Here is a 24,881-nt window from a genome sequence, read left to right as displayed (position 1 = left end):
GGCAAAGGCATACATGGCTTCATATACAGGTGTGCATCTGATAATCTGGGGGAAAACACTAAAATGTAATAGGGTACTATACCAAAGGAAGAAGGGGGAAGCTTCCTGATTAACTGTATAAAGTGAAGAGTCACTCTCATTTACCTGGCTTCTAGGATCTGCTGTTTGCTACAGCATTTTTCCTCAGTGGGTTATACTCCTCTTGTCTTTGCTAACATCCCCAACATAGAATCCTAACATGCAATGTGGACATCTTTTGTTTGGCCTGACCTGATCCATCCCCCTTCTTCTGATAAAAACACCAGTAATTTACCTTGGTTATCCACCCCTCTCCCATCCTCAGGCTGTGGATTCTGGTAGGACTGACACCCTCTGCCTTCCAAGGATGAGCAAAAAACCCGAGTGGAGTCAGTCTGCTAGCCACAATGATTGGTTCACACATGGGCACATGACCCAGGCTGGTCCAGTGAGATTTCAGCTCTGGGTTTTTACTGGGATCAAGAGATATTCATTCTTTTTCCCTTGGGTTTGTTTATTTAATGGGATGTATGCTCAGAGCTGCCATTCCAGAGAGCCCAGCTGAGAAAGAAGACAAAAGAGGGCAAAACAGGCCGAGAGATGGAAAAACTGAGTATATATCATTCACTTGGACCGCTTTTTTTTTTTTAAGTTGATTTATTTATTTTGAGAGAGAGAGAAAGAATGTGAGCAGGAGAGGGGCAGAGAGAGACAGAGAGAGAGAGAGAGAGAGAGAGAGAGAGAGAGAGAGAGAGAATCCCAAATAGGCTCTGTGCTGTCGGCACAGAGCCCTACATGGGGCTCAATCTCATGAACTATGAGATCGTGGCCTGAGCCAAGATCAAGAGTTGGACACTTAACTGACTGAGCCACCCAGACACCCATCACTTGGACCTCTTGATCCAGATGTTCTTAAAGTTATTTTCACTGAAATTTTTAATTGCTGTGTGTGAATATATTTTTGTATCCCCTCAAGCTGGTTTCAGTCATCTAAAAAACAAAACAAAAAAATACTTCTATTAAAGCATTTATAAAGTTTAAGAGGTCGGAATCCTCTAGCAAACATTTACTATGAAACTATTCTGTGCCAGACCCTGAGCTATGAATGGGGTTGGAGGAACAAATACAAATAAAACACTTAAGCTGCCCATAGTCTAGTGAAAGATAAACACAAAAGTAACTAATCCAGTGCAATGTGATGCATGCTCTAATTGAGTTATATACGAGGACTCAAGGGAGCAGAGAGGGATATATGATGGTGTAAGGGAGTCAGGCAAGACTTTCTAGGGGAGATTGAAGGTCTGAATTTGAAAAGTTGATAATATTTATTTTATTTTTTCTTTTTAACGTTTATTTATTTTTGAGACAGAGAGAGACAGAGCACGAACGGGGGAGGGTCAGAGAAAGGGAGACACAGAATCCGAAACAGGCTCCAGACTCTGAGCTGTCAGCACAGAGCCCGACGCGGGGCTCGAACTCACAGACCGCGAGATCGTGACCTGAGCCAAAGCCGGCCGCTCAACCGACTGAGCCACCCAGGCGCCCCAGAAAAGTTGATAATATTTAAAATGCACATTTAAATATGAATATTTAAAATGAAGCCACCTCTGAGACAGACTTTAGTGTGCAAGAGACTTATTAGGGGCACTGTTGGGATCAACACCTGGGGAAGGAAGGAAGAGAAAGCAGGATGGGGTAAGGCATCCCCCAAGATGGCCATGGCTAATCCTGTGGGGTGCTCTGAAGCTAGAATGGTCCTTCAGAGTTGTCGCACGTTGGGGCAAAATGGCCAGCATCCACCTACAGACACCTTCTTTCTCTTGTGCTGACATCACAATCACAGTCCCCAAACAGCAGCATGCAGATGGTCCTGGATTTGTTTTTCAAAATTTCTATTCTGCACTGTACCTCTGTGGAGCTAAAAACACTGGGCCCATTAAAGGAGCGCTGAGACAAATGACAATATAATGATATTAGCATGTATTTACAATTCACATGAGTGGCTTCAGCTAGGGTGTACCAGAAAACAGGCTTGTGAAAACACAAGGAGGTTCTTTGACTGGATTCCTTGGTGAAATGTAAATGTGCCAGTAGTTATCAGAAATGTCTAGTGCATCGGGGTGCCTGGGTGGCTCAGTGAGTTAAGTGTCCGACTTTGGCTCAGGTCATGATTTTGTGGTTTGTGGGTTTGAGCCCCATATCAGGCTCTGTGTGGACAGCTTGGAGCCTGGAGCCTGCTTCAGATTCTGTGTCTCCCTCTCTCTGCCCCTCCCCCACTGGCACTCTGTCTCTCACTCAAAAATAAATAAACATTAAATTTTTTTTTAAATATGCAATACATCTAGTTAGATGATTTATTTTCAAGTTTTCAAGGATGAACATTTAGTGGCAAAGAGCCTGGGTCTCCATGTCAGCCAGACCTGGGTTCAAATATTGATCCCTCCACCTCCCCGCTTTGTCACCTTGGAAAAGTTATTCAACTTCTCTGAGCTTTTGCACTGTTCCTGGCACACAGTAAGTGCATGATCAATATCAATCATCTTAATTACTAGTAGTAGTAGAATTAATACTATTACTCTACTGCTAGTATTATTAACTAAAGTGCTGCAAAGTCTTCTGGAGCCAGAGAATTCCCCTAACTCAGTGTATTAGCCCTCTCCCCATTATGTTGACCCAAGTCATGGATCTGATCCTTGTGCACACTAATTACCTTCATTTTCTCTTATTAAATGTATGCTCTCTTAGCCTAATTAGCAAATGTTTCAGTCCCATATTTCACAAAGTGTAGAAACAGTAGGCTTACAAATATTAATACTTGCTACTAGACAAAAGGCATTGGTGATCAAATACGTTTGGGAGAGACTTGGTTAAACAAACTGAAACAGGGGCACCTGGGTGGCTCAGTCAGTTGAGTGTCTGGCTCACAATTTCAACTCAGGTCATGATCTCACAGTTTGTGAGATCGAGCCCTGCATCTGGCTCTGCCCTGGCAGCATGGAGACTGCTTGGGATTCTCTCTCTCCCTCTTTCTCTGCCCCTCCCCAGCTTGCACTCTCTCTCTCAAAATAAGTAAACTTAAAAAAAAACAGCTACAAAGTGAGACAGATTTCTTTCCTACAAGACTTGTCAGAGTCTTTTATGTTCCAGTAGGATTTCTGTCTCTCTAAGAGGCAAATATAATACTGTATTAATCTTGGCTGCAATTTTTGGCTGCAAATGGGAGAAGCCCAACTAAATCTAGTTTAAATGAAAAAGATTGCATTGGTTCATATAACTCTAAATCCTAGGATTGTATATACTTTAGGATAACTGGATCCAGGGGTTCAAATTATGCCATCTAATCAATCAACCAGTCTCTTTTTCTCTCCCTCTCTTCTCCCTCTCTCTCTTTATCTCTATCTCTCTCTCCCCCTGCTTCCTCTCTTCAGTCCCTCTTTCACCTTTTCTTTCCCCTGTATTTTCTTCTCATGTATTTGAACATCTCTTGGCTTTTGCATTGGACAGTGATATTGCTCCATGGAAGTCTCAAGCTGACAATCTATGATACAGAAGGAAATAATTTTTTCCACAATTTACCCTTTTTGGATCATGGACCCATGTCCAATTCAATTTCAGTGTCCTGGGGTATGAAGTAGGCTCTGAAAATAAACTAAGCATGGGAGAGGGGGAAAGGCATTTCCCCAAAAGAAGAGTTGTCATGAAGACAAAGACTACATATCTACTCTGAATATTTAGCATTTCACCTTACTGGGCTAGTATTCTTTAAGGAATGCTGACTTTACAGTCATAGAAAGACAAATATATGATTTCACTCATATGTGGAATTTAAGAAAAAAAAACAGATGGGGTGCTTGGGTGGCTCAGTTGGTTAAGCGACTGATTTGGTTTCAGCTCGGTTGATCACACAATGGGTTCGAGCCCCACAACGGGCTCCTTGTTGTCAGTGCAGAGCCTGCTTGGGATTCTCTCCCTCTCCCTCTCTCTCTGCCCCTCTCAACTGGCTCTCTCTGTCTCTCTCTCAAGAATAAATAAACTTTAAATTTTTTTTTAAAGAAACAAAACAGATGAACATAGGGGGAAGGAAGGAAAAATAAAACAAGATAAAACAGGGAGGCAAACCATAAGAGACTCTTAATACAGAGAATAAACTGAGGGTTGCTGGAGGGGAGGTGGGTGGGGGGATGGGCTAAATGAGTGATGGGCATTAAGGAGGGCACTTGTTGGGATGAGCACTGGGTGTTATATGTAAGGATCACTAAATCCCACTCCTGATACCAATACTACACTCTATGTTAACTAATTTGAATTTAAATTTTTTTTAAAAAAGAAAAGAAATGCTGATTTTATACAAACTCAGTCTCGCCAGAGGAAAAAGAAATCTCCATTTTGAGCTACCATTTTTGAATATCTATCATGTTCCTGTTACTGTTCATGGAACTTGGATACAAAGATGAATGAGATCTAGTCATTGTCTTCCAGAAGATCATGGTCTGGGAAGCAAAGATCTGAGGCAGACAGTAAGCAGCTGGGTACAAGGGAATATTCTAGACATTATAGCAGAGGTACGAAAAAACTGCCACAGGCACACAGACTGGATCATTCATTCTCCCTTGGTCATGACAGAAACACTACACGGAGGAAGAAACGTTTGTATTGAGTTTGGGAAGAGGCCAAGTTTGAGAAGGGCAGGTTATCCTGGCATTGAGAACTACCTAAGACAATTCTTCAGTTTGAGAGTGCATGGCTTAATTTGGAAGCAAATGATAGCTATGTGATTCAAATGCAGCCTGCAGGGTCAGGCAAGAGATAGAGTTGCAGAACGCTGGAGCTAGGTTGGACTCCAGACCTGCAAGCCACTTCTTCTCCAACACCTCTCCAGAGAGTGTTCTGCACAAGAGAATGGACTATGAACACTGTTGCTTTGTGTCTGTCCAATAAAGTTCCTCAACCACTTCCTCCAGGTGCACAGGGGTTATTATTATATGACCCAAGCTGAGCCAATCAGGTTCTATATTATCCTGTTCAGTGTGATTGGCCTAGGGGTGGTCATGTGACCCAGACACAGCCAATTGTAGCTTATCTTTTTATAAAGATATATTTGGGGGTGCCTGGGTGGCTCAGTTAAGTGGCCTGCGGTTCAGGTCGTGATCTTATGGTTTGTGGGTTCTGGAGCCTGCTTCAGATTCTGTGTCTCCCTCTCTCTCTGCCCCTCCCCTGCTTGCACTCTGTCTCTCTTTCTGTCTCCCAAAAATAAATAATAAACATTAAAAAATTAAAAAAAAGAAATATGTGATTGTTTAAAAAAATATATATTGGAAGAAAGTTGGATTTTTTTTCATACTGTTGAGTAACGAGCAGAAAACATGAATCTAGGGCTGCCCCAGTATCCTTCTATGCTACATGCTTTTGTAGCTTAAATTGGATTTCTGTCCCTTGCCCTCCAAAATGGTCATTTTTCTCCAGCATTTACCTGAATGCTAAAAAGTCTCCCTGCAGGTTCTAGAAAAGGGCAGGAAGCCTATACCACATGGAAGGAAGTGGTACAACCAGTAGGTACAATCTTTGGAGCAATGCTTCATTATTGTCATGCTCCTCAGGACTGTGACTGTGATTGAGAGGTCAGAGTCTGTCAACCTAATTCTGCTTCCTTGAATCATGGCTTATCTACCATGTTCCCACCCAACTTTCAGACCCACCTAACTTGCATGCCTGCCTCCAAGTCTGCCTCCACCTCCAATGCATGGAGGACCCTGCACGGAGGAGCCCAAATCTGACAATGTCACTTGTTGTGGAAACCAAGGCATATCACCTGAAAAAAAGTGATGGGAGGGGGGAGCTCCACTTCCTCAAGTTAGCCTATAAGCCCTCCAAAGCTTGGCTCCTTACAATCTTCTAGTCTCATCTCTCACCACTCTTCACAATTTGCATTCCACCAACATTGGATGGCTTCTATCTCAATGTACCATTTTTAGAGCCTCTTCTTCTCTTGGAAAAAAATCTCACCCATCCTGTAAAATTCAGGTAAGATATCTCATTACTTCTATGCCAGGTACCCAAGAAGGACTTGTGTGTACCCCTACCACCACATCTCTATCTGCCCTGTAATCGTTTGCTTGGTGTCTGTTACCCCACGAGAGCAAGGGCCCTGTTTTCTTCTTTCTATCTAATTTACATGCAAATATTGTCAGCTCTACCTTTAAAATATACAAATATAAAAAAAATAATAAAAAATATATATACCAATATATTCTAAATCCAACCACCTGTTATCACTACCACATATTGGCTTGCTCTGAGCCCCCACTACTTCTCACTTACATTGTTGCATTGGCCTTCCACCAGGTCTCTCTTGATTCTGTCCTAACTATCTTTTAGGTAGTTAAGACACAGTCCGTTGTCAAGAGCACAGTCACAATGAACCTTGAAAAAACTGTCATTCAGTTCTTGGTCCTCTGCTTAAAAACCTTCAGTTGAGTTTCTCTTTCACCCAGAAAAAAGTTCAAATGCTTACAATGGTCTACAAGACTCTACATGATCTGGCCCCTTTTCCTACCTGACATCATCTTTCATTATTATCCTCCCAGCTCATGCCCCACCAGCCCGCAGTGGCCTTCTTGCAGTCTCTCAAACACACCAGGCATGCTCCTGCCTTACAGAGCCCACACTATTCCCTCTGCATGGCTCGTTCTTCTACAAGTCTTGCTCCCTCACCCTCCTTAAAGCCTTTTCTCAAATGTCACTATTTCAGTCAGACCTTCCAAGATACCCTGTTTAAAATATCCCTATCTTCAATACTTACTATATTCTTTACTTATTTTCTTAATTTTGTGCCATTATATCATCTATTTCACTTGCTTTTTTATTTGTTGTGTGTCTCCTGAGTGGTCCCCCCATCTCTAAAAGATAAGCTCCCTAATGACAAGGAATTTTGAGTGTTCTGTTCACTGATAGATTCCCAGTGCCTAAAACAGTGTGTCAAGTGTAGTAGATGTCCAATAAATATTTATCAAATAAAATGATAAATGAATGAGCAAATTATTTGAATACCAAGTGCCTAGCACAGAATAGGCACTCAATATACTTTATTGAATAAGTTAACTAGTGAAGGCTTCTTCTAAGTCTGAATGAGCTTTTTCCTGGCATTTTCACGTTTCTTAATCCCCTTCTCAAGATTCCAAATCTCCAGTTTCCTAATCAATTGTCCATGGAGATTTTTTCCAGTCTCTGACGTGATTCTGTAAATGTCTTCTCCAGCAGTAAGAATAGAGTCAATCAATGAGTAGTTGACAATGAAGGGTCATATCTCATCTGACAAAGCCCAGCTCCATTCAGGAGAATCTGTCATTCTTAGTGACACAAAGCCAGGTAATGCCACAATTCTTTATCACAAGTTTCCAAAATACTGGGCCAGACATTTATGTGCATGTAAAACTAACTAAACTCTTTGAATTCTATGGTTCTATAAGAAGGGCTGGATGGAGAGAAGTTGATATTGAAATCACCAAGATAGTCCTCAAAGAACATGGGGAATATATTTGAAGACAAACAGATTTCTAAATAAATACAGAAATGCACAAAATATGTCTCCATTCAACCTCTATGAGACCCATAGAGAATTTGGCATTAAAGGGTAATAATTAGCATGAACACAGAACTTAATAGTTTGTAATAAACTTTCATGTGTATGATTTCATTTGGGCTACATAACTATCCTGTGAAGAAGAGAGTATTATTATCTCATTATGGTAGGTACAATATACCAAATTATTTGTTGTCCTGCCTGTAAGAGGGTTATACGACCCTGTTAGCCAACATGTGATTTGCACTGCCTCTCTGTGGGAGAAGTATAATATCCCTGCCCCCATGGCAAATGGAATGTGAGCAAAAGTGAAGATAGGGGACATCTGAGTGAAAGAGACATTGCATGACTCTACCATCACTCCTTAACCCATATGCATCCATAGGAAAGTGGATGCTTCTTTATTTTAGATCTTGAAATGAAGACTCTACATGGGGATGATCCATAGAACCATAGTTGAGAGTTAACCACAGCTGAAACATGAGAAATAAATCTCTGTTGCCGTAAGCTGCCAAGATTTGGGGGACTATTTGTTACTGCAGAATAACTAACAACTGACTAACACACCCATTTTACAGATGAAGGATCTAAGGCTTAAAAAGATTGGTGATTTTTCTAAAGGTAACCAACTAATAAGTAGCAGATCCAGGACTAAAATTCAGGATGTCTCATCCCCCAAACCATGTCACTCTGCTAGATTATTCTGGTTAAGAACAATGTCTGCTTTTGCATATCTCCTAGAGTAATCTGGGAAATTGGGTATTACCAGACTCCAAGCTGGTGTGTCTTTCACTGATGAGAGCCCTTTCCTCTCTGAGACCCTGCCAATTCAGAAAAGGGCTCTAAATTTCATAGTTATTTAGGAAAACAGAGCTGGCTCAATATAGCTGTTTTCATAAACTGGTCTCTGGAAACCATCCCAGCCCAGGGTAAAATATGAAATTTAATCACAGTGGGAATTTAGCCAGTATCACCAAGCCCCATTGACTGTTCCTCTTGTTTCCTTTTAGAACTCAATTGTTTTCAGAAGCTCTTGGATGGGTCTGGCAGTGCTCTGGGGGCCAGGATCAGAATGTTAGCTTTACTTAGGCTTTTTGTTCTTTGGGGTCTTGTCTCATATTCTTCTTAGGAAAGAGAGGGACATCTAGGGACCCAGGTATTCCTAAACATGTACATTCTACACATACACAACTTGCTCCTTAGGGGCACAGTTCAACACATAAACATTTTATTCTCAGGGGCTAAAATCTGGGCCACAGGTATCAAACATACAAAGAAAGTGCCCATGTCACCCAGGCAACCTGACTACCTAGCAAGGTTTCCAAGAATTCTACAAAACAAATGTCCTTGGGCTCTCCTGAGACAAAGTAAAGGTTGGTGGTGCCTGGAGTCTGCTCATGAGGGGGGAAGAGAGAAAGGTTTAAGTCCGTGTCGATGTCCTGCTATCTTACCATTAGAGCCCCAGGATCACATACAACAAAGCCCCAGAGGAAATCAGCTGAGTCTTGGCCAGGTTATTAGTCCAGGAGCTACGTAGGGACATGCAGTGGAAGTTTCATCTACTTAACAAACCTTTATCCGGCATTTAGTATGGACCAGACACCTTTCTAAGTACTTTGTAAGTATTATTTAACGCTGGCAACAACTCCCTGGAGTAGAAGTTCTTATTATCCCCATTTTACAGATGAGGAAACTGAGGCCCAAAGGGGTTAAGTAACTTGTCGCAGGTCTAGAAGCCAGACATAGAGAAGGCGGGATTTGGACCCCAGAAGTCTGCCTCCAGAGTCCATACTCTAAGTCTATGCCACAATGCTTCCAGGGGTCATGGAAGAATCAGACCTCAGCAGAAATTGAAATTGATTGTCTCTGAAAATGGCATAGTTTCTCTTCCAGTTTGACTCCACTCAAAATGAGAGGGGGAAGATCCCACCTTCCCCCCCCCCCCCGAGGTAAAGGTTGAATGCAATACCCTTTTCCCATATTCTATGCCCCTGGGAAACTTCTAGACTGTGAATTCTCAATATGCAAGAAAGGGAGCCACTCTATGCAGTACTGTCTTCACAGCACCTAGTGCGGTGTCTGAATCAGAGAATTCTAGTGAGTATTTGTCAGACAAAGGGAAGGAAGGAAGTGTAGGGGGAGCCAGGGAGGAAGGGAGAGAGGGTGAGAGGGAGGGAAAAAGTAAGAAGGAAGGAATGAAGGAGCTATTTGGTTCTCAGTTATCCATCAGCTTATCTCAAGTTAGGGGTTAGCTGAGGAGAGCCTGAAGTGTTGCTCTTGGTAGGGATGTTTAAAGATACTCTCAAAATAAGTAATTTCTGCAACTGCTGTGGCTTTTGTCCCTCTGGCTCTTTCTTCTCTGGTATATTCCTCCTGGCTTTCCAGACTCCTTAGTTACCACTGAACAATACACACACACATATATACACACACACACGACCATGCATACACGCACACATGCACATACAAGTGCACATGCACACACATGCACACACAAGAACATGCATACACACTCATATACTTGGCACACACAAGTACATGCATTCACACTCACACAAGCACATGCATGCATGCACTCACACACATACATGCATATGTGCGTGCGAGCGCGCGCACACACACACACACACACACACACACCCCTACAGAACGCTGTTTGTCCAAATAGTTAAGACACAAGATGCCATGTTCTGCTATTCTTTCTTGTTTACAAAGAAAACAGAATGGCCCCAAGAGGGGGCATCACTCTGACCTCTCTGTGTTTTTGGCAGAAGGAATGCCCATAGCTCCAATAGCTCTCTGGCCATGAGAACCTCAGCTACTAATAGCACATAGCTGCAGGTGAAATGTCACAGAATCTGAGAATGCAATAGCCTAAAGGGACCTGTTAGATCACCCTGCCCAAGATATCTGAATCTTAATTTTGGGGAATCTGTTAGTGTCTCTCCACAGCCGGACCCTTCTCATTATACTATACTGTCTTTCTATTCTCATGTCTTTCCCTATTACTTCCTTGAACAGGGCAGTGTAGCATTTCAGCTCAGAGTGCTAGAAGTGCAGCTAGAGAGACTTTGGTTCCATCCTGGGTCATCCAATTATGAGCTGTGAAGCCTTAAGCTCATGTCTTGCCCTCTCTGAGCCTCAGCTTTGCCATATATAAAATGGTAGTAAGAACAGAACTACAGCAGACTTTTTATGGAACCAATGAGATAATGCATCTAACGCACTTAGCACAGAGTCTAGCACATAGCGAGTACCCAATAAATACTTATGATTATCTTAATTCTTCAGGCTTTGTCCATATTCCTAATAGCAGCATCGTGTTTATGATTCCACATGATTTCGCGTGTTTCCAGAGTCAGGAAAAGCCCTCCCTTGTTAACCTTCATTTGGAAAGCAATTTAACTCTCTGACATTAAAAATTAAAATATAAACAGCCCAGTGCCTGATTTAATGGACAATTAAAAATTAAATTAACAGTTAGTAAGTGATGAGCTAATTTCGTTATTGTAACCACATTAGCCTCATACTTGGAGGAATATAAAAAGGGGAAACAGACCCCTTAAAATAAAAAACAAAAATTGCAGGCAATAAAAGACTTAAAATCATATATCATAGCCTTGACAGATTCATTCTTTGAAGCCACTCGCCCCAAAACTCAGCTGATATTCATGCAAAAATGTTTAGATGACAAAGTAATGAGAACTGATGATGTGGCAGAAAGACAAAGAATACTCACATGATATTTTATTGTAATATATGGAGCAAACAGCTGGATGAAGCAGCCTGGGCCATCTCACCCTGTGCTGGTTGGTGGCCTCACGACAGACCACAGATTTCCTTACCTTGTCTTCAAGCACATGCATCTTCCAGAAGCATTCATTGAAGGTCTCAGGTCTGCACTCTCTGTCAGGACCCTTGCACTCAGCTCTGACGGAAGGGAAAGGCAAAAAGCAGCCCATGTGACCTGGAGAGCCAACAACAGAAGATGTGTCCTGGAAGAACTGTCCCACACTCCAAAAAAGTCACAGAGCTCACCTTTTCTTCCCTCACCCTCCTTGTCTCATCCCTATTTCTCCCTCTTCCCCCAGGGCCTTATTGCTCTCAAAATCACTTTGTCATTATTTAATTGTAATGAACCTGCCTTTCCTGCTGTTCTATAAGGTCCATGAGTTTAGAGATTGCTTCTATCTTGTTTATCATGCTAAGCTAGCATACAGCATAGTTTCTGTTATACAATAGGTGTTCAGCGTTTGTTGTCTTGAATTGATTTAATGTAAATGAGCAAAAAAATTGTTCAGTATTAGATGTTAAGGATTCACAATGCTGTCCTTTCTAGAGCCATTTGCCAGTTGAATAGGGGGGATGGAGATAGCAATACTGAATCCAAAGAGATAGCTGAAGCACGGTGTGATTCCAGGCATCAAGAAGTGGCTGGGGGCTAAAGGGATAGTGTTGGGAAGGGAGGCTTCCAAGAACTCATCAAATCACAGCTTGTAGATGTCTATCTGCTCTGATTACATGCTGGTCTGGCTTCAGTGAACAGAAACTGTCTTAGAAGCAAAGAACACCACTTCATTCTCACAATGTGTGAAGTGTCTGACAAAATACAATCTGATTCTGATAAGATGTGATCTGAATGAGGCAGCCTTCTACCCAAAGGGTCCTCCACTCCTCCATTTTTTTTTTCCTTGAGATCCCTACTGTCATAGTCTCTGCTTTGCAGTAAAGGACATTTGTTGGCTTTTGGTAACCTAGGATCCATTCCCTGTAGCTTTAGTAACATCTCCTTAATTTCCTTTGGGAGAATTTCCTCTCACTCATTGTGTGTAGTCTTAATGATACCTCCCACCCAAGGGTATATGACTCAAGTGTGGCAGATTGGCCCTTTCCTATTGTGACCTTGAATCTTGAGTAGAGTCATAAGGAGACAAAGTAGATGACATCACTTCCTCCAGAGTGACACATTTTCAAGGATGTTGTTGACTTCACACTGCCAAGATACCAGAGCACTCCTTTCCCTTTCTGAACTGGGTTCCCCAGCCTTCTCATTGATTCGATGATCCAATATCCTACTACTAAATTTGTTTTCTGCTTAAATCAGCCTGAGTCTATTTGAACATCTTATAATCCAAGATCTCTAACTTGTATTTGGGGGCTGGAGACAAAGCAGTGAGGGTAAGAGGAAGCCCTCATTTGGGCTTCCAAACTCTCTCCAGTTACACATGTAATTTATCACATTTATTAGCTGGCTTCTTCCAAGGAAAATAGCCCGAATGCATTCAATAACTAGTGAATGCGAGGAGGAAAAGAAATAATAGGGTAGAATCATGAGGATAACAAATCTTCATGATGGATTTGGTGGTGGTAAGAAGCCAATAGGAGAGGTTTTCTAAGACAACCATTTTTATTTTTGTCTATTTGCTTGGCTTCAACCTCAAGTAAATGAAGAGATCCTAATCAATTTAGCTTCAGGTATGAAGACAGGGATTCTGTGTAAATAATAGAACTCAAAAGGTTTTCCTGATATAAGTCCCCCTTGATCCCAGTTTCTCTGTCTCACTTCCCAGTGAGTCCAGACATCTAACCGTGGGATCCCTACCTTATCTCTACATAATGGTCCAACCTCACAGGCCTCACAGAAGGAAAACCTCAAGGACATACATTGTGGGGACACCACATCTGAAAACATGGTTTTCCAATGATCCATATGTTAGTAAACAAACTGGAGGCTTATGAAATTGGCCTTCTATCTTTAATTGCTGCCAGTCATGTGCCACAATGGTAGTATTAAGTTATTTTACAGAATTGAGTATTAGGCAGAGTCTATAAAAGGAAGGGAGAGCACATAGAGGGTCACATTTGGGATGTCATTTAGTGTCTGCCCCTACATCCCCATCGCTTCAATGACCTCCTCCCACCTGCCAGATAATTGGGCCACATGTGCACTATGTGACCCAAGAACAACGGATCCAAAATATGGTCAATGACTTATGGCCCCCATGACCTGGGATGAAAAGATACATTTGGTCAACCAGACTGTTCTGAGGTGTTGACAGTTATAAAGCTGGGAAACCAAGATGGCACAGTATCAGAAGATGAAAAGACACTTTGAGCTACAGAAGACAAACTGTCAAAAAACCAAACTTCTGCATGAGCAGAAAAGATGGAGTGTGAGGAAACCAGCCAACAGACAGAAAGGAGAACTGAACAGATGATTACAGAGAATAGAGAGACGAAGAGAGAGAGAAAGAATAGGAGAGACTAGTTCCTAAAGCAGTCGCAAGTCCTGACAGCTTTCTGGTTCTAATTATAGTTCACAGCTATCCTAACGATACACCTCTGTTTTTCTGAGGTAAGTTGAAGGCGTCTGTTTCTTGCAACTGGAAGAACCAAACTGAAACAAAGGGAATCCAGCACACAAAGGCTGATGTCAAGAACAAGTGAGCTAATTCCACGTTTCTATGGCCAGAAATGGATCTGACTAAAATAGCGTCTTGTGCTGGAGCATGTTATGTTTCTCAGACTGTGTGCTCTCCTATCCCATTTGAGCCTTATGACAACTCTGCAAGATAATAATGTTGGACACATATTCATTCAACAAACATTTGTTCAGCTCCTGCTGCATATATCACTGGCACTCTTCTGGGAGTGAATGGAGGAAGGAAAGAAAGGCCAAAGAACGATGGCCCCTGTCCTAGAGGAGGATGCCAGCTGTGGACAGAGATATCTGCATTTTAGAAATGAGAAGACAGACCAAGATAGGGCACAGGTGTATTACCACAGGTGTATATTTAGAAATGAGGAGAGAGACCAAGATAGGGCACAGGTACACACAGGTGTAACCAACTAGTTAGTCAAGGGGATGACACTTCTGTTGTAACAAGATCCTACTTCTCTCATAGCCATGACACCACCAGGGATTTTTACACTTTTCCTCTTTTTTTTTTTTTTTAAGTTTATTTATTTATCCTGAAAGAGACAGAGACAGTGCAAGTAGGGGAGGGGCAGAGAGAGAATCCCAAGCAGGCTCCACGCTGACAGCTGTGGACCCCAATGCAGGGCTAGAACCTTTGAATCGGAGATCATGACCTGAGCAGAAACCAAGAGTTGGAGGCTTAACTGACTGAGGCACCTAAGTGCCCCTGGCAGACTTTTTCTTATAGGGCCAGACAGTAAATATTTTAAGCTTTGCTGGCTGTTTTCAGTCTCTATCATGTCTACTCAACTCTGCTGTTATAGCATAAGAGCGACTTTGGATATGATGCAAACAGGTATGGTTGTATTCCAATAAAATTTTATTTACAAAAAAAAAAAATGGTTGATGGGTTTTGCTTGTGGGCCATAGTTTGCCAACCCCTAGTAAATCCCCGTGTATTTGAAGGACCCTCCCCCTCTCATAGCTATGACCTATTAAGCAAGAGCCTTAAAGAAGACAAAGCTGTGTGAGTCAAGTAACATTTAGATATTTTATTAACCTTATGACGCTTGACTGATTGGACCACAGGAGGAGACAATTTGCCATCCCTAACCTGACTTAGAAATGGATCATTTCACATAGATAATATATTTTCTCCAAGAGCCTCTCAACATCCCAGCTGCCCATCACCATAACAACCCATACTCTATAATGAAAAAGTAGAAGCAATAACAAATAAGGGAAGAATTCAGGCATTGAGTTTTTTGGATATAAGTTTTGACATTTCAAGTTATGCTACTAACAGACTCGTCATCGATGTCTTCAAATATTCTGAATTTCTTGGATCCACATGCTACAGCAAATGTATTTGTGTTTTCCTAAAGGCCAGTAGTCACATATCAAGAATTTTAAATTATTTAGAGTATATATACAAACCAAGGAGAAAACTCAGTGTGTATCAGGAGAGGCAAAAAATATAGAATCAGAGGTGAGATATACACTACAAATTAACTAGAGAAAAGCTAATAAAGGCTGTTGTGTAAACATAGATAATTTAGCTTTATGCAAGTTGCTGATGGGGTAGATAAAAAGAAAGCCAGAATTTATTTCACATTTTTCTGCCCTTCAGAAGAATGCATTACAATTCTGTTTGAATATTAAATCTTCTTTTTCAGAAAGTTATGCCTTTCTATCAACAGAGTCCACTATGATTAGGGGGATGAAAGACAGACCTCTGAGTTAGACACATGTCCTCCCCACTTCTTTTGGGTCCCCAAGTCATGGATATCAGCACACAGCATCCTTATGTTCTAGATAGGCCTGTGCAATTCCCTGATTCTGAACTCGAGGAAGGACTGAAGAGCACAGAATGATGGAGGCTGCTTGCCCAGGATACAGCCTCCAGAAACATCCTCTGCCCTATGGCTCCCTGAAAAAATGGGGAGGGAAGCTGCCTTAAGAAGCTCAGACAAGTTCTGCTCACAATGCCCTGACTCTTAAGGAAAATGGGTTCCTGAAAGTGTTTGTTTAGAATTCTCAAAGTTGTTGCTGTCCAACTATAACGATGGCTTAGTTTCAGACAATCCCTTCCCTTCTTGCTCTCAGGGCTTCTGTGGAGATGCTATAAAGGAGGGGGAGAGGCTAGTGAGGTGCATCTGCCTGCAGTTATGGGTCACCTGGGGGCTGCCATTTCAAGCTCCCCAGCAGTGGTGGCTCATGAATGTTTTATTAAATACCCTCCTTGGGATGGTTCTTAATGAAGGCTAAGAGCTACTCTCTTTAAGGCTACTATGAGCATCTTGCAGGCTTCACGTTTAGGAGACTGACCCTTTTCCTTGCTCATGTCTTGAAAATACCAAATAACAATAAAGATAATTATATATGACATTTATTAAGTCCTTACTATGTTCCATGTGCTCAGCTAAGCATTTTACCTTCAATGGTTATCACTTAATCTCCAGAACACTTCTGAAGTCGGTATAAGAAGTATCCCTGTATTTACAGTAAGGCAGTAGATTCCAGTCCTTAAAAGCATGAACTCCAGAGCCTGATTCCCTGAGTTCAGACCCAGGTCCTCTACTTACTAGCTATGTGATCTTGGGCAAGTGACTTAAACTTTCTGGTTGTATTAGTCATCCATTGCTGTTTAACAAACAATCCCACAACTTAGTGGCTTAAAACAACATTCATTTATGATCTCACAGTTTTGGACATGGCCTGACTCTTCTTACTTAGGTTCTTTCACTAGGCTATACTCAAGGTGTCAGCCAGGGCTCAGTCATCTCCATACCTAACTGGGGTAGTATCTGCTTCCAAAGTTCACTTAAGCCTGGCAGGATTCAATTTCTTGAGTAACGTTGGATTGTTGGTCTCAGTTCCAGTATGGCAATTTGCTTCACCAAAGCCTGCAAGCTGAGAGGGCAAATGAAGCAGTCTTCTAGCAAAGTGGAAGTCTCAGTTTTTTTAACCTAACTAGGGAAATGGCATGCCATCATCTTTGCCATATTCTACTAGTTAGAAGCAAGCCATTAATCCAATCCACTCTCAAGGAGAGGGGATAACACAAAGGCATAAATTCCAGGAGATGGGGATCACTGAAGGCTATCTTAGAAGTTGGCCTTCCATACCGGGTCTCAGTATCCTCATCTGTAAAATGGGAATACTAGTTCTTACTTGGTAAGGTTGTTATGTATATTAGATGAGTTATTATATGCAAAAGTACCTAGATTGGAGCATGGTATATAGAAGTGTTATAAAAGTGCTTGCTATTATTATAAGAAATAAATATAACAATGAGAGTTTAAGTCATTTGCCCAAGGTCATTCAGCTAGTGAGGGCCAGACTAGCGGCTGACTCCAAACTGTATTCACTAATTCTCATCTGTGTGCTTTGAGATGAAGCATTGACCAGATGGACACAGCCTCTGTTAGCACTGGATGTCCAGTCTAAAGGAGGACAGACATCCAAGTAAGAGGGGTGTCTAACCTAAGTATGGCTTTCAAGAAAAGTTTCCTTAAGGTTGGGACAGACGAGCTGTGATTGAAAGGATAAAAAAGAACTGACTGGCTAAAAGGGGAAGGAATCATGCTCCAGAAACTGAAAACAGCCTTTGGGAAGACCCTGGGCAGAAAACCCACAAACTTGATAACATTATTCTCACATCTTCCTCTCTAGTCTCTTATGCACATCTCATACTTCAAATGACAGGTCAAATACCACCTCATCCATGCAGGCATCCAATATTTTTTCCCCAATGTTTGGAAAAACTCCAACTATTCTCCTAAAGCATTTATATCCATCTTAGAAGGAACTGTCACACTGTTCTGCTTTGTCCAATAAGTTTGCCTCTAGGGTTCCTTTACACTACTCCACTTGCCCAGAAACTCTTTGAGGGCAAGGTCCATGGACCTCTCATCTCTTCCTTTCTGGGGGATGTTCACTGTCAAACTTTAGGACCAGAAGACAGAGGTGGAAAGGAGTTTTATGCTATATACTGCTGTACCTTTGGATTTTTGTAACATCTGCAGATATCACTTATTCAAAAAGGTAGAAGAAATTAAAATTAATAATAACAAGGGGAGGCAATGTTGCATAGTTAGAAAAGCACACCCTTGGGAATCAGACATGTATACCTGTGCCTAGAGATTCTAGCTGTGTGTTCTAGGTAGGTGTCGTAACCTCTCAGAGCCTGTTATTTCATGTTTTTTTTTTGTTTTTTTCTATAAAAGGGAATTATACCACTTGCTTTGAAGGGTTGTTGTGATACTGTATGTGATGTACCCAGTGAAATACCTACCACACAATGGGAACTATGATCTCAATAATGCAAGCCAGTGGAGCTATTATCTTTTTTTATCCTGCTGGGATTGTAGATGGTTTAGCTCAGATTTCCCCTCCTCTACCTGCTAGTGGCATGGGGATTTTCCAGTGCTGAGTTGTTAACCATTTGTCTTTGGTGAAGGAAGAGAGCCAGGATCTTTAAAGATGTACGAAATAAAACTCAGGCAGCCTCCCCTACAGTGTTTTTCGTGGAGCTCAGCAAAAATGAAGCCACACAGGGCAAAGGTCATGTATCAGGAAGCCAAGATGCCTTCCTCATGTAAGTATTCACGTTGGGAAAGGAATGTGAGCAAACCAAAGGTTTGCAGTGGACCAAACTTGGGTGCCAGCAAAACCCATTTGAAATAGTAGATCTCCCTATAGACTAAGACTCCTGAGGACTGGGCTACATCTTTTCATCCTTGTATCTCAAAAGCTACCACTAAGGGTAGGTCTTTTTTTTTTTTTTAAAGTTTATTTATTTTGAGAGAGAGAGTGTGTGTGTGAGCGGGGAAGGGGTATAGAGAGAGGGTGAGAGATCTCAATCTCACCAACTGTGAGATCATGACCTGAGACAAAATGAAGAGTAGACTGAGCCACCAAGGCGTCCCTAAGTGGATGTCTTGTAAATAGTTATCAAATCACCAATCTGGCCAGCTAGCTATTTACCCAGCCCTCCAATTTCTCATGAGCTCTGAAATTCTTCAACTGTTCACCCACATTGAATTCCCCAGTTATTGACTCAAGCTTGGACTCCCCTCCCCAAACACACACACACACACACACACACACACACACACACACACACACACACGTGGGTTTTTTTTTCTCACAGATCTGTTCTTCAGAGGAGGGTTTTTAGATGAGAGGCTACTGTAGATAGTAGTCAGTAATCCAGGTACTGAAGTCAGACATCTCAATGTCAAATCATAGCTGTGCCACTTCCTAGCTCTGTGATTTTGGCCATGTCATTTTACCTCTCTGGATCTTCATTTACCCAAGTGGACAAAGGAATAATTACAAATAGTAAAATACATTGGGAATGTACCATATGCCACGTGCTGAATGAGTACTTCACACATATGCATTATTAACGGTACCTACTTCATACAACAGATATGAAGGTTAGCTCAGTGCTCAGCACAGGGACCAGCACACAATCATTGCTCAATAAATGCTACTTATAGCTGTTACCATTCTTCCATTGGGGCTTGAAGGCTTCACTTCTCCTTTTTGGTCCACCACCAGCCTGATACCTAAGACAACTTCACAGCCACTGCCATCTACCCCAAATAGATGAATGATCTTTCCAGTAGAGAATAAAAGCTCAACTACAAATCATGGGCACTGGTGTTCTGCATTTGTGATGATACTGACATCCACATTCTTAGCAACAGGTGTTTTTACAGTAATACTAAATGCATTTGCAAAAAATCCTTCTGGTCTAATGTGAGATAAACACCGACTGTCATCCCTTTCAGCAGTGTCTGCTGCCCTTAGGGATTCACATGTTAAAACACTCACACGCAAAAGCTGTATCCTTCCTCAAGAGGAGATTTTGCTACAGTAGCTGTTTTTGATTGCATAGTTGAATAGCATTTTCCTTTGCTTATGAACACGCCTGCCTCTGGCACATGCCAGAAAGACAACTGGAGGCAGAAGCCCCTCTCTCCACTTTGGAGTCCCCTCATATTAGGTACCATCCGGCCCCGATGACGAACCCCACACCTGCTAAATTGCTCCTAACCCTTCTCATCTCCTATTGTGCATTACCACCTCGGCTACATTGCAGCATTAATTTGATTTATGGCCCAGACACCCCACCTGAGGCCTGAGAAGATGGCTCCCCTCCGATCGCTTCCATCAGCAGCATAAGTGGAAAGTAATAAAAACCCATACGTGGCTCAGACTTTCAATTTCAATTGGAAATTGAAACTGTGCAATATGATTAAAGTTTAATCTGCATCATCAATAAACATGTGTGCTAAAGCAATGAAGCCTGTTTCACCTCCTGGTCGCAGGCATGGATTTGATGAGAGCGCGTTTGCTGTCTCTTGTCTAAACGATGTGTTTACTGGGGTGGGGGTTGCGCCACCAATATACATGCGTGAGCATGCAGAGAGCTGACATAGTTGTAAAAAATATGAAAATAATCAAATGGGCATGATGGTAGAAAAAGGCTGCTCATGTTCAGATGAAACTGGACTGAATCAACATCTCTATAAGGATTTGCTCAGATGCAATGTTTTTTTTAGGGAGTACTAATATCCATGTATTCATTCATTCATTCATTCATTCACTCAAAGTATGTATTGAGTGCCTATGGTGTGTCACACCCTGTGTTGGACCCTGGGGTCATAAAGATGAGAGGGGGAGACAGGACCATTTGTGTTGTCATGGAGCTTACAATAATGGCAGAGCAGAATGTTAGTCAAAAAACTAAGCAATTATAAGTAAAATTGCTTCCATGTTAAATGCCCACATTACATAAGCTTATAATGTTCTGAGTGCTGTAAAGAGGGAGATGTGACCTATTCTGGGAGGTCAGGGAGAGCTTCCAAGAGGTGGTGATGATTTGAGCTAAGGTCTAAGGAGTGAGCCATGTGGGAGGTAGAGAGAGGGGTTGGGAGCTGGGACGGACAGAATAATGATCCAACCACAGGAGGCCATATATGCAAAGGCTGGAAGGAAGAGGAAGCATGGCAGATCTGAGGAAGGGTTGAAATGAGGCAGAGCAGCTAGAGCAAAGAGATGAGGAGACTCAAGATGAGCCTGGAGATTTGCGCAGAGAAGTCACACAGAACTTTGTAGAATGGCAAAGGACCTAGAGTTCTTTTTCTATGTGCAGTGGGAAGCTATCAGAGGGTTTAAGCAGGGAGGTTATGTGATCCATTTAAAAGACTGATGCACAGAGAAGGGAATGGGGGAAGCAAGAGTGGATGGGCAGAGACCAAGGAGGGGGCTGTGTCTGTGGTCTAGGGGACAGGGGAGGACAACCTGGACTCAGTGATGACAGCAGAGGTGCAAAGCAGAAACACCTTCTACAATGTAGAAGTCAATACCTGCCCTTTAAACACATAATAAATTGGCTAATCGCATCTCCAGTCTCACAGCCCTTGCTCAATGTCTCCATCACCTGCATTACCATTTCCAGCCTCCAAGAAGGCAAATCCTTCAATATACTCTTTGGCAATTCTGGCTTCCACTTCCAAACTTACCTGCATCTTTACCCCAACATTACCTGGCTGATCCTCCAGTGGGTAAAAGACAGACCATGTTTGTTTCAGCCTCCAGACCTTCATACACATTGTTCCTTCTGCTAAGAACATCCTGTCCCCATCCCCTTCACCCAGCCAACTTACACTCAATTTCCATATCTCTGCTCAGAGTTTTTCCTTTGGGAATTCTTCTGAGACCCTCTCTAAACAACTGGCTAGGAGACCATGTATCACAACAACTACAACTGCCTGCTTAGTTGGATTTTAGCAACCAGTAGACTGGAAAAACCTTAAAGACAAGACCAGGCTTTGTTTTCCATTACATCCTCTAGGACCCCATATAATGGCTGGCACACAAGAAGAGCTCAATAAATATATGTTGGATGATTGAAGAGCTATCCCTTCTTTCTAATGTCAACCCCTCCTCTCATGCTGTTGATCCCAACTCCTGCTACTTCAGCAAGACCCTGTTTATTAATTGTCTCTTCTCTCTCATACATTTCAAGCTCATCCTCTTAACTAGATCCTTGCTTACAAGAAATGCCTTATCCTAAGGAGCACCTTCATTCAACCCTAGCTTCTCCCAAGGGTAGAAGTATCCCCTAAGCTTCTACTGTTCATCAAACTTATAGAAAATATAGCCTATACACTCTTTATATTCTTCACACCTTATTTCCTTTACCACCTGGCGTCCAGTTCTACAGTTCCACTGAGATAGCTCTAAAGAGCCCTGGAGACCTCTCAATGCCAAGTTCAGTGGTCACTGTTCAGTCTTTGTTCTACCTGACACCTCAGTAACATTTGATGCTGTTGACTACCTGCCTCCTGCTTGAAGCTCTCCTATCTCTTAATTATTATAGTAATATTTCCTGGCTCTTCACTTACATCATTAGCTGTTATTTTTCATTTATTACCTTGTAATGAGTTTTCAGGGGTTTTCATGCCGTTTCACAGATGAATAAACTAAAATTATAATAAGCCATATGATCATGAGTAAGCTTTTCTCAAAAGTCTTCATCTGTTGGAAATAGTCACTAAAGTACTTTTGAGTGAAATAATACCATATCTTGGAATGCTTTAAAATATTACAGATATAGTCAAATGTTATTAGTGTAATTAAAAGGTATTTATCCAAAGGATACAAAAATGGTGATTTGAAGGAGCACATGCACTTCAACATTTATAGCAGCAGTATCAACAATAGCCAAATTATGGAAAGAGTCCAAAGGTCCATTAACTGACAAATGGATAAAGAATATAATGGAATATTACTCAGCAATGAAAAATAATGAAATCTTGCCATTTGCAACAATGTGGATAGAACTAGAGTGTATTATGCTAAGCTAAATAAATCAGTCAGAGAAAGACAAATATCATATGATTTCACTCATATGTGGAATTTAAGAAACACAGCAGATGAGCATAGCGGAAAGGAAAGAAAAATAATATAAAAACAGAGAGGGAGGCAAACCATAAGAGACTCTTATATACAGAAAACAAACTGAGACTTGCTAAAAGAGAGGTGGGTTGGAGAATGGGCTAAATGGGTGATGGGCATTAGGGAGGGCACTTGTTACAATGAGCACTGGGTGTTATATGTAAGTGATGAATCACTAAGTTCTACTTCTGAAACCAATACTACACTATATGTTGATTATCTTGGATTTACAGAAGTAAAAAAAAAAAGAAAAATAAAAAGAAAAGTTACATGATTCACCACCATGATTCCATCTTTCCATCTTATGAAGACTCCTTTGGAGTCCTAAAACCAATGGTCTTTCTAACCACAAAGATCAACATACTTGAGGTGATCCAGGTGAGGTCGCGGTCTGAGCAAGGGCTCATAGTGTTCTGCCTTATATAAAGGAGACAAGGGTCCATGGTGTGTATGTTATGATGGAGGAAGCATGTACTATGGAAATATTTTCAGGAGACCTGAGTTCTAGGTTTCACTCTGCCAGGATCCACACATGGGACCTTGAATGGCATATTTATCCATGCTAAAGAGTCTCTCCATATATGTAAGTATACTTTAGAAAAATACACTTTTCCAAGGGAAATCAATTTTGGATCTCTCAAAGCTTAGAAATTATAACTATAAGAAATTTGAAATGTTTTGTTATTTGTGAAGAAAGGCAGTATGGTGCCATAGTGAACACCATGAGTAAGTCAGTCGCCTGCTCCATGACTTACTAGCCAGGTGAACTTTGACAAGTCACTAGGGGCTTCAGAGTCAATTTCTATATATTGCCAACATGGGAGAGCAATTCCTTACCCTACAGGGTTATGAGAAGATTAAAATGTGGACACACCTGGAACACAGTAGACAGCTCCAAATTCTTACTGGGGTATGGTGGACAAATGCGACACAGGGAGCACTACTGGCTCTCCAGGAGAACCTTAGATAGGTCCCTCTCCCCATTTTCTGTGTATCTCACTCACTCAGAATGATTTGCAGTTGGTGGCAAATTCAGCCCTGGGACCAGAGATCTGAGACCGGTGATAAAACCGTCAGCCAAGATTTGCTACATCTTTTTTTCCGCCCCCTAGTCTCCCATTAAAAATGATTTGTCGTTAGGGCGAAACATGGGAAAACAAACGTGATTAAAATTTTCCCATATTAAATACCTGCATGGCAATGGCAGCCTGAGCTGAGCTCTCTGGAAAGGCTCTGATTCATCCATCTGGAGGGGGGATGAGCAGCTGGCAGAGTCAGGAAGCAGAGAAAGAGTCTGGGTTTGTTTCTCTGCTGCCTCATACACATCCCCAAATCTTCCTTCCATCAGGGTGACTTCATCCCATTGACTTGTCAAACATAGGTATAGCTACTTGTCTTGTAAGTGCCCCTGGGCACATGCTAGAAGCCAGTGAAAGTCCCAACTAGAGAAACTACCTTCATCCTAGACTTCAGTGAAGACTCACAAATAATTTTCCAAGGAAAATTAAACACACACACACACACACACACACACACACACACACACACACACACACGGAGAGAGAATCAAGGATTAAATGTGTCTGAAACAAGGGTGGGCATCATCACAGCACTGGGAAGGTGGGAGAGGTAGGGAGGGAGCATGTGCTCTACTCTCCTACTCTGCCTTCTCAGAGGTGCAAAAAAATCTCTTGTAACTTTCAGAAATGTGACAGGTCTGTCAAAAATCCAGGTCAGTCATACAGGTTATAAAACTCACTTCACAGCTTTTACATTTCTCAGAAACCTTTTGTTTCCACAAGGTCTGTGTGTGGTAGATCAATTGCAAAATCATCCACAATTTTTCATCCCTCCCCATGTCCATGCCCCTTGCCATATGACTTTGCAACT

At 41.8% G+C, this 24,881-nt stretch overlaps 1 protein-coding gene across 6 annotated transcripts in view; it reads right to left on the bottom strand.

Annotated features, from left to right (window-relative positions):
• Positions 1-24,881, bottom strand: part of SRRM4 (serine/arginine repetitive matrix 4) — a 590,829-nt gene that overhangs the window by 191,816 nt on the left and 374,132 nt on the right. For all 6 annotated transcript variants that reach the window (XM_047827801.1, XM_047827796.1, XM_047827800.1 and 3 more), the window contains one exon: positions 11,443-11,564. In XM_047827801.1, the coding sequence (XP_047683757.1) occupies positions 11,443-11,564 (122 nt within the window). The remainder of the gene's footprint in view (positions 1-11,442; positions 11,565-24,881) is intronic.

The sequence above is a fragment of the Prionailurus viverrinus genome, chromosome D3, assembly GCF_022837055.1.
Source record: "Prionailurus viverrinus isolate Anna chromosome D3, UM_Priviv_1.0, whole genome shotgun sequence".
NCBI classification, from domain to species: Eukaryota; Metazoa; Chordata; class Mammalia; order Carnivora; family Felidae; genus Prionailurus; species Prionailurus viverrinus.
Note: the sequence above shows the minus strand (reverse complement) of the source record. Positions and strands in the feature narration are given on the sequence as shown.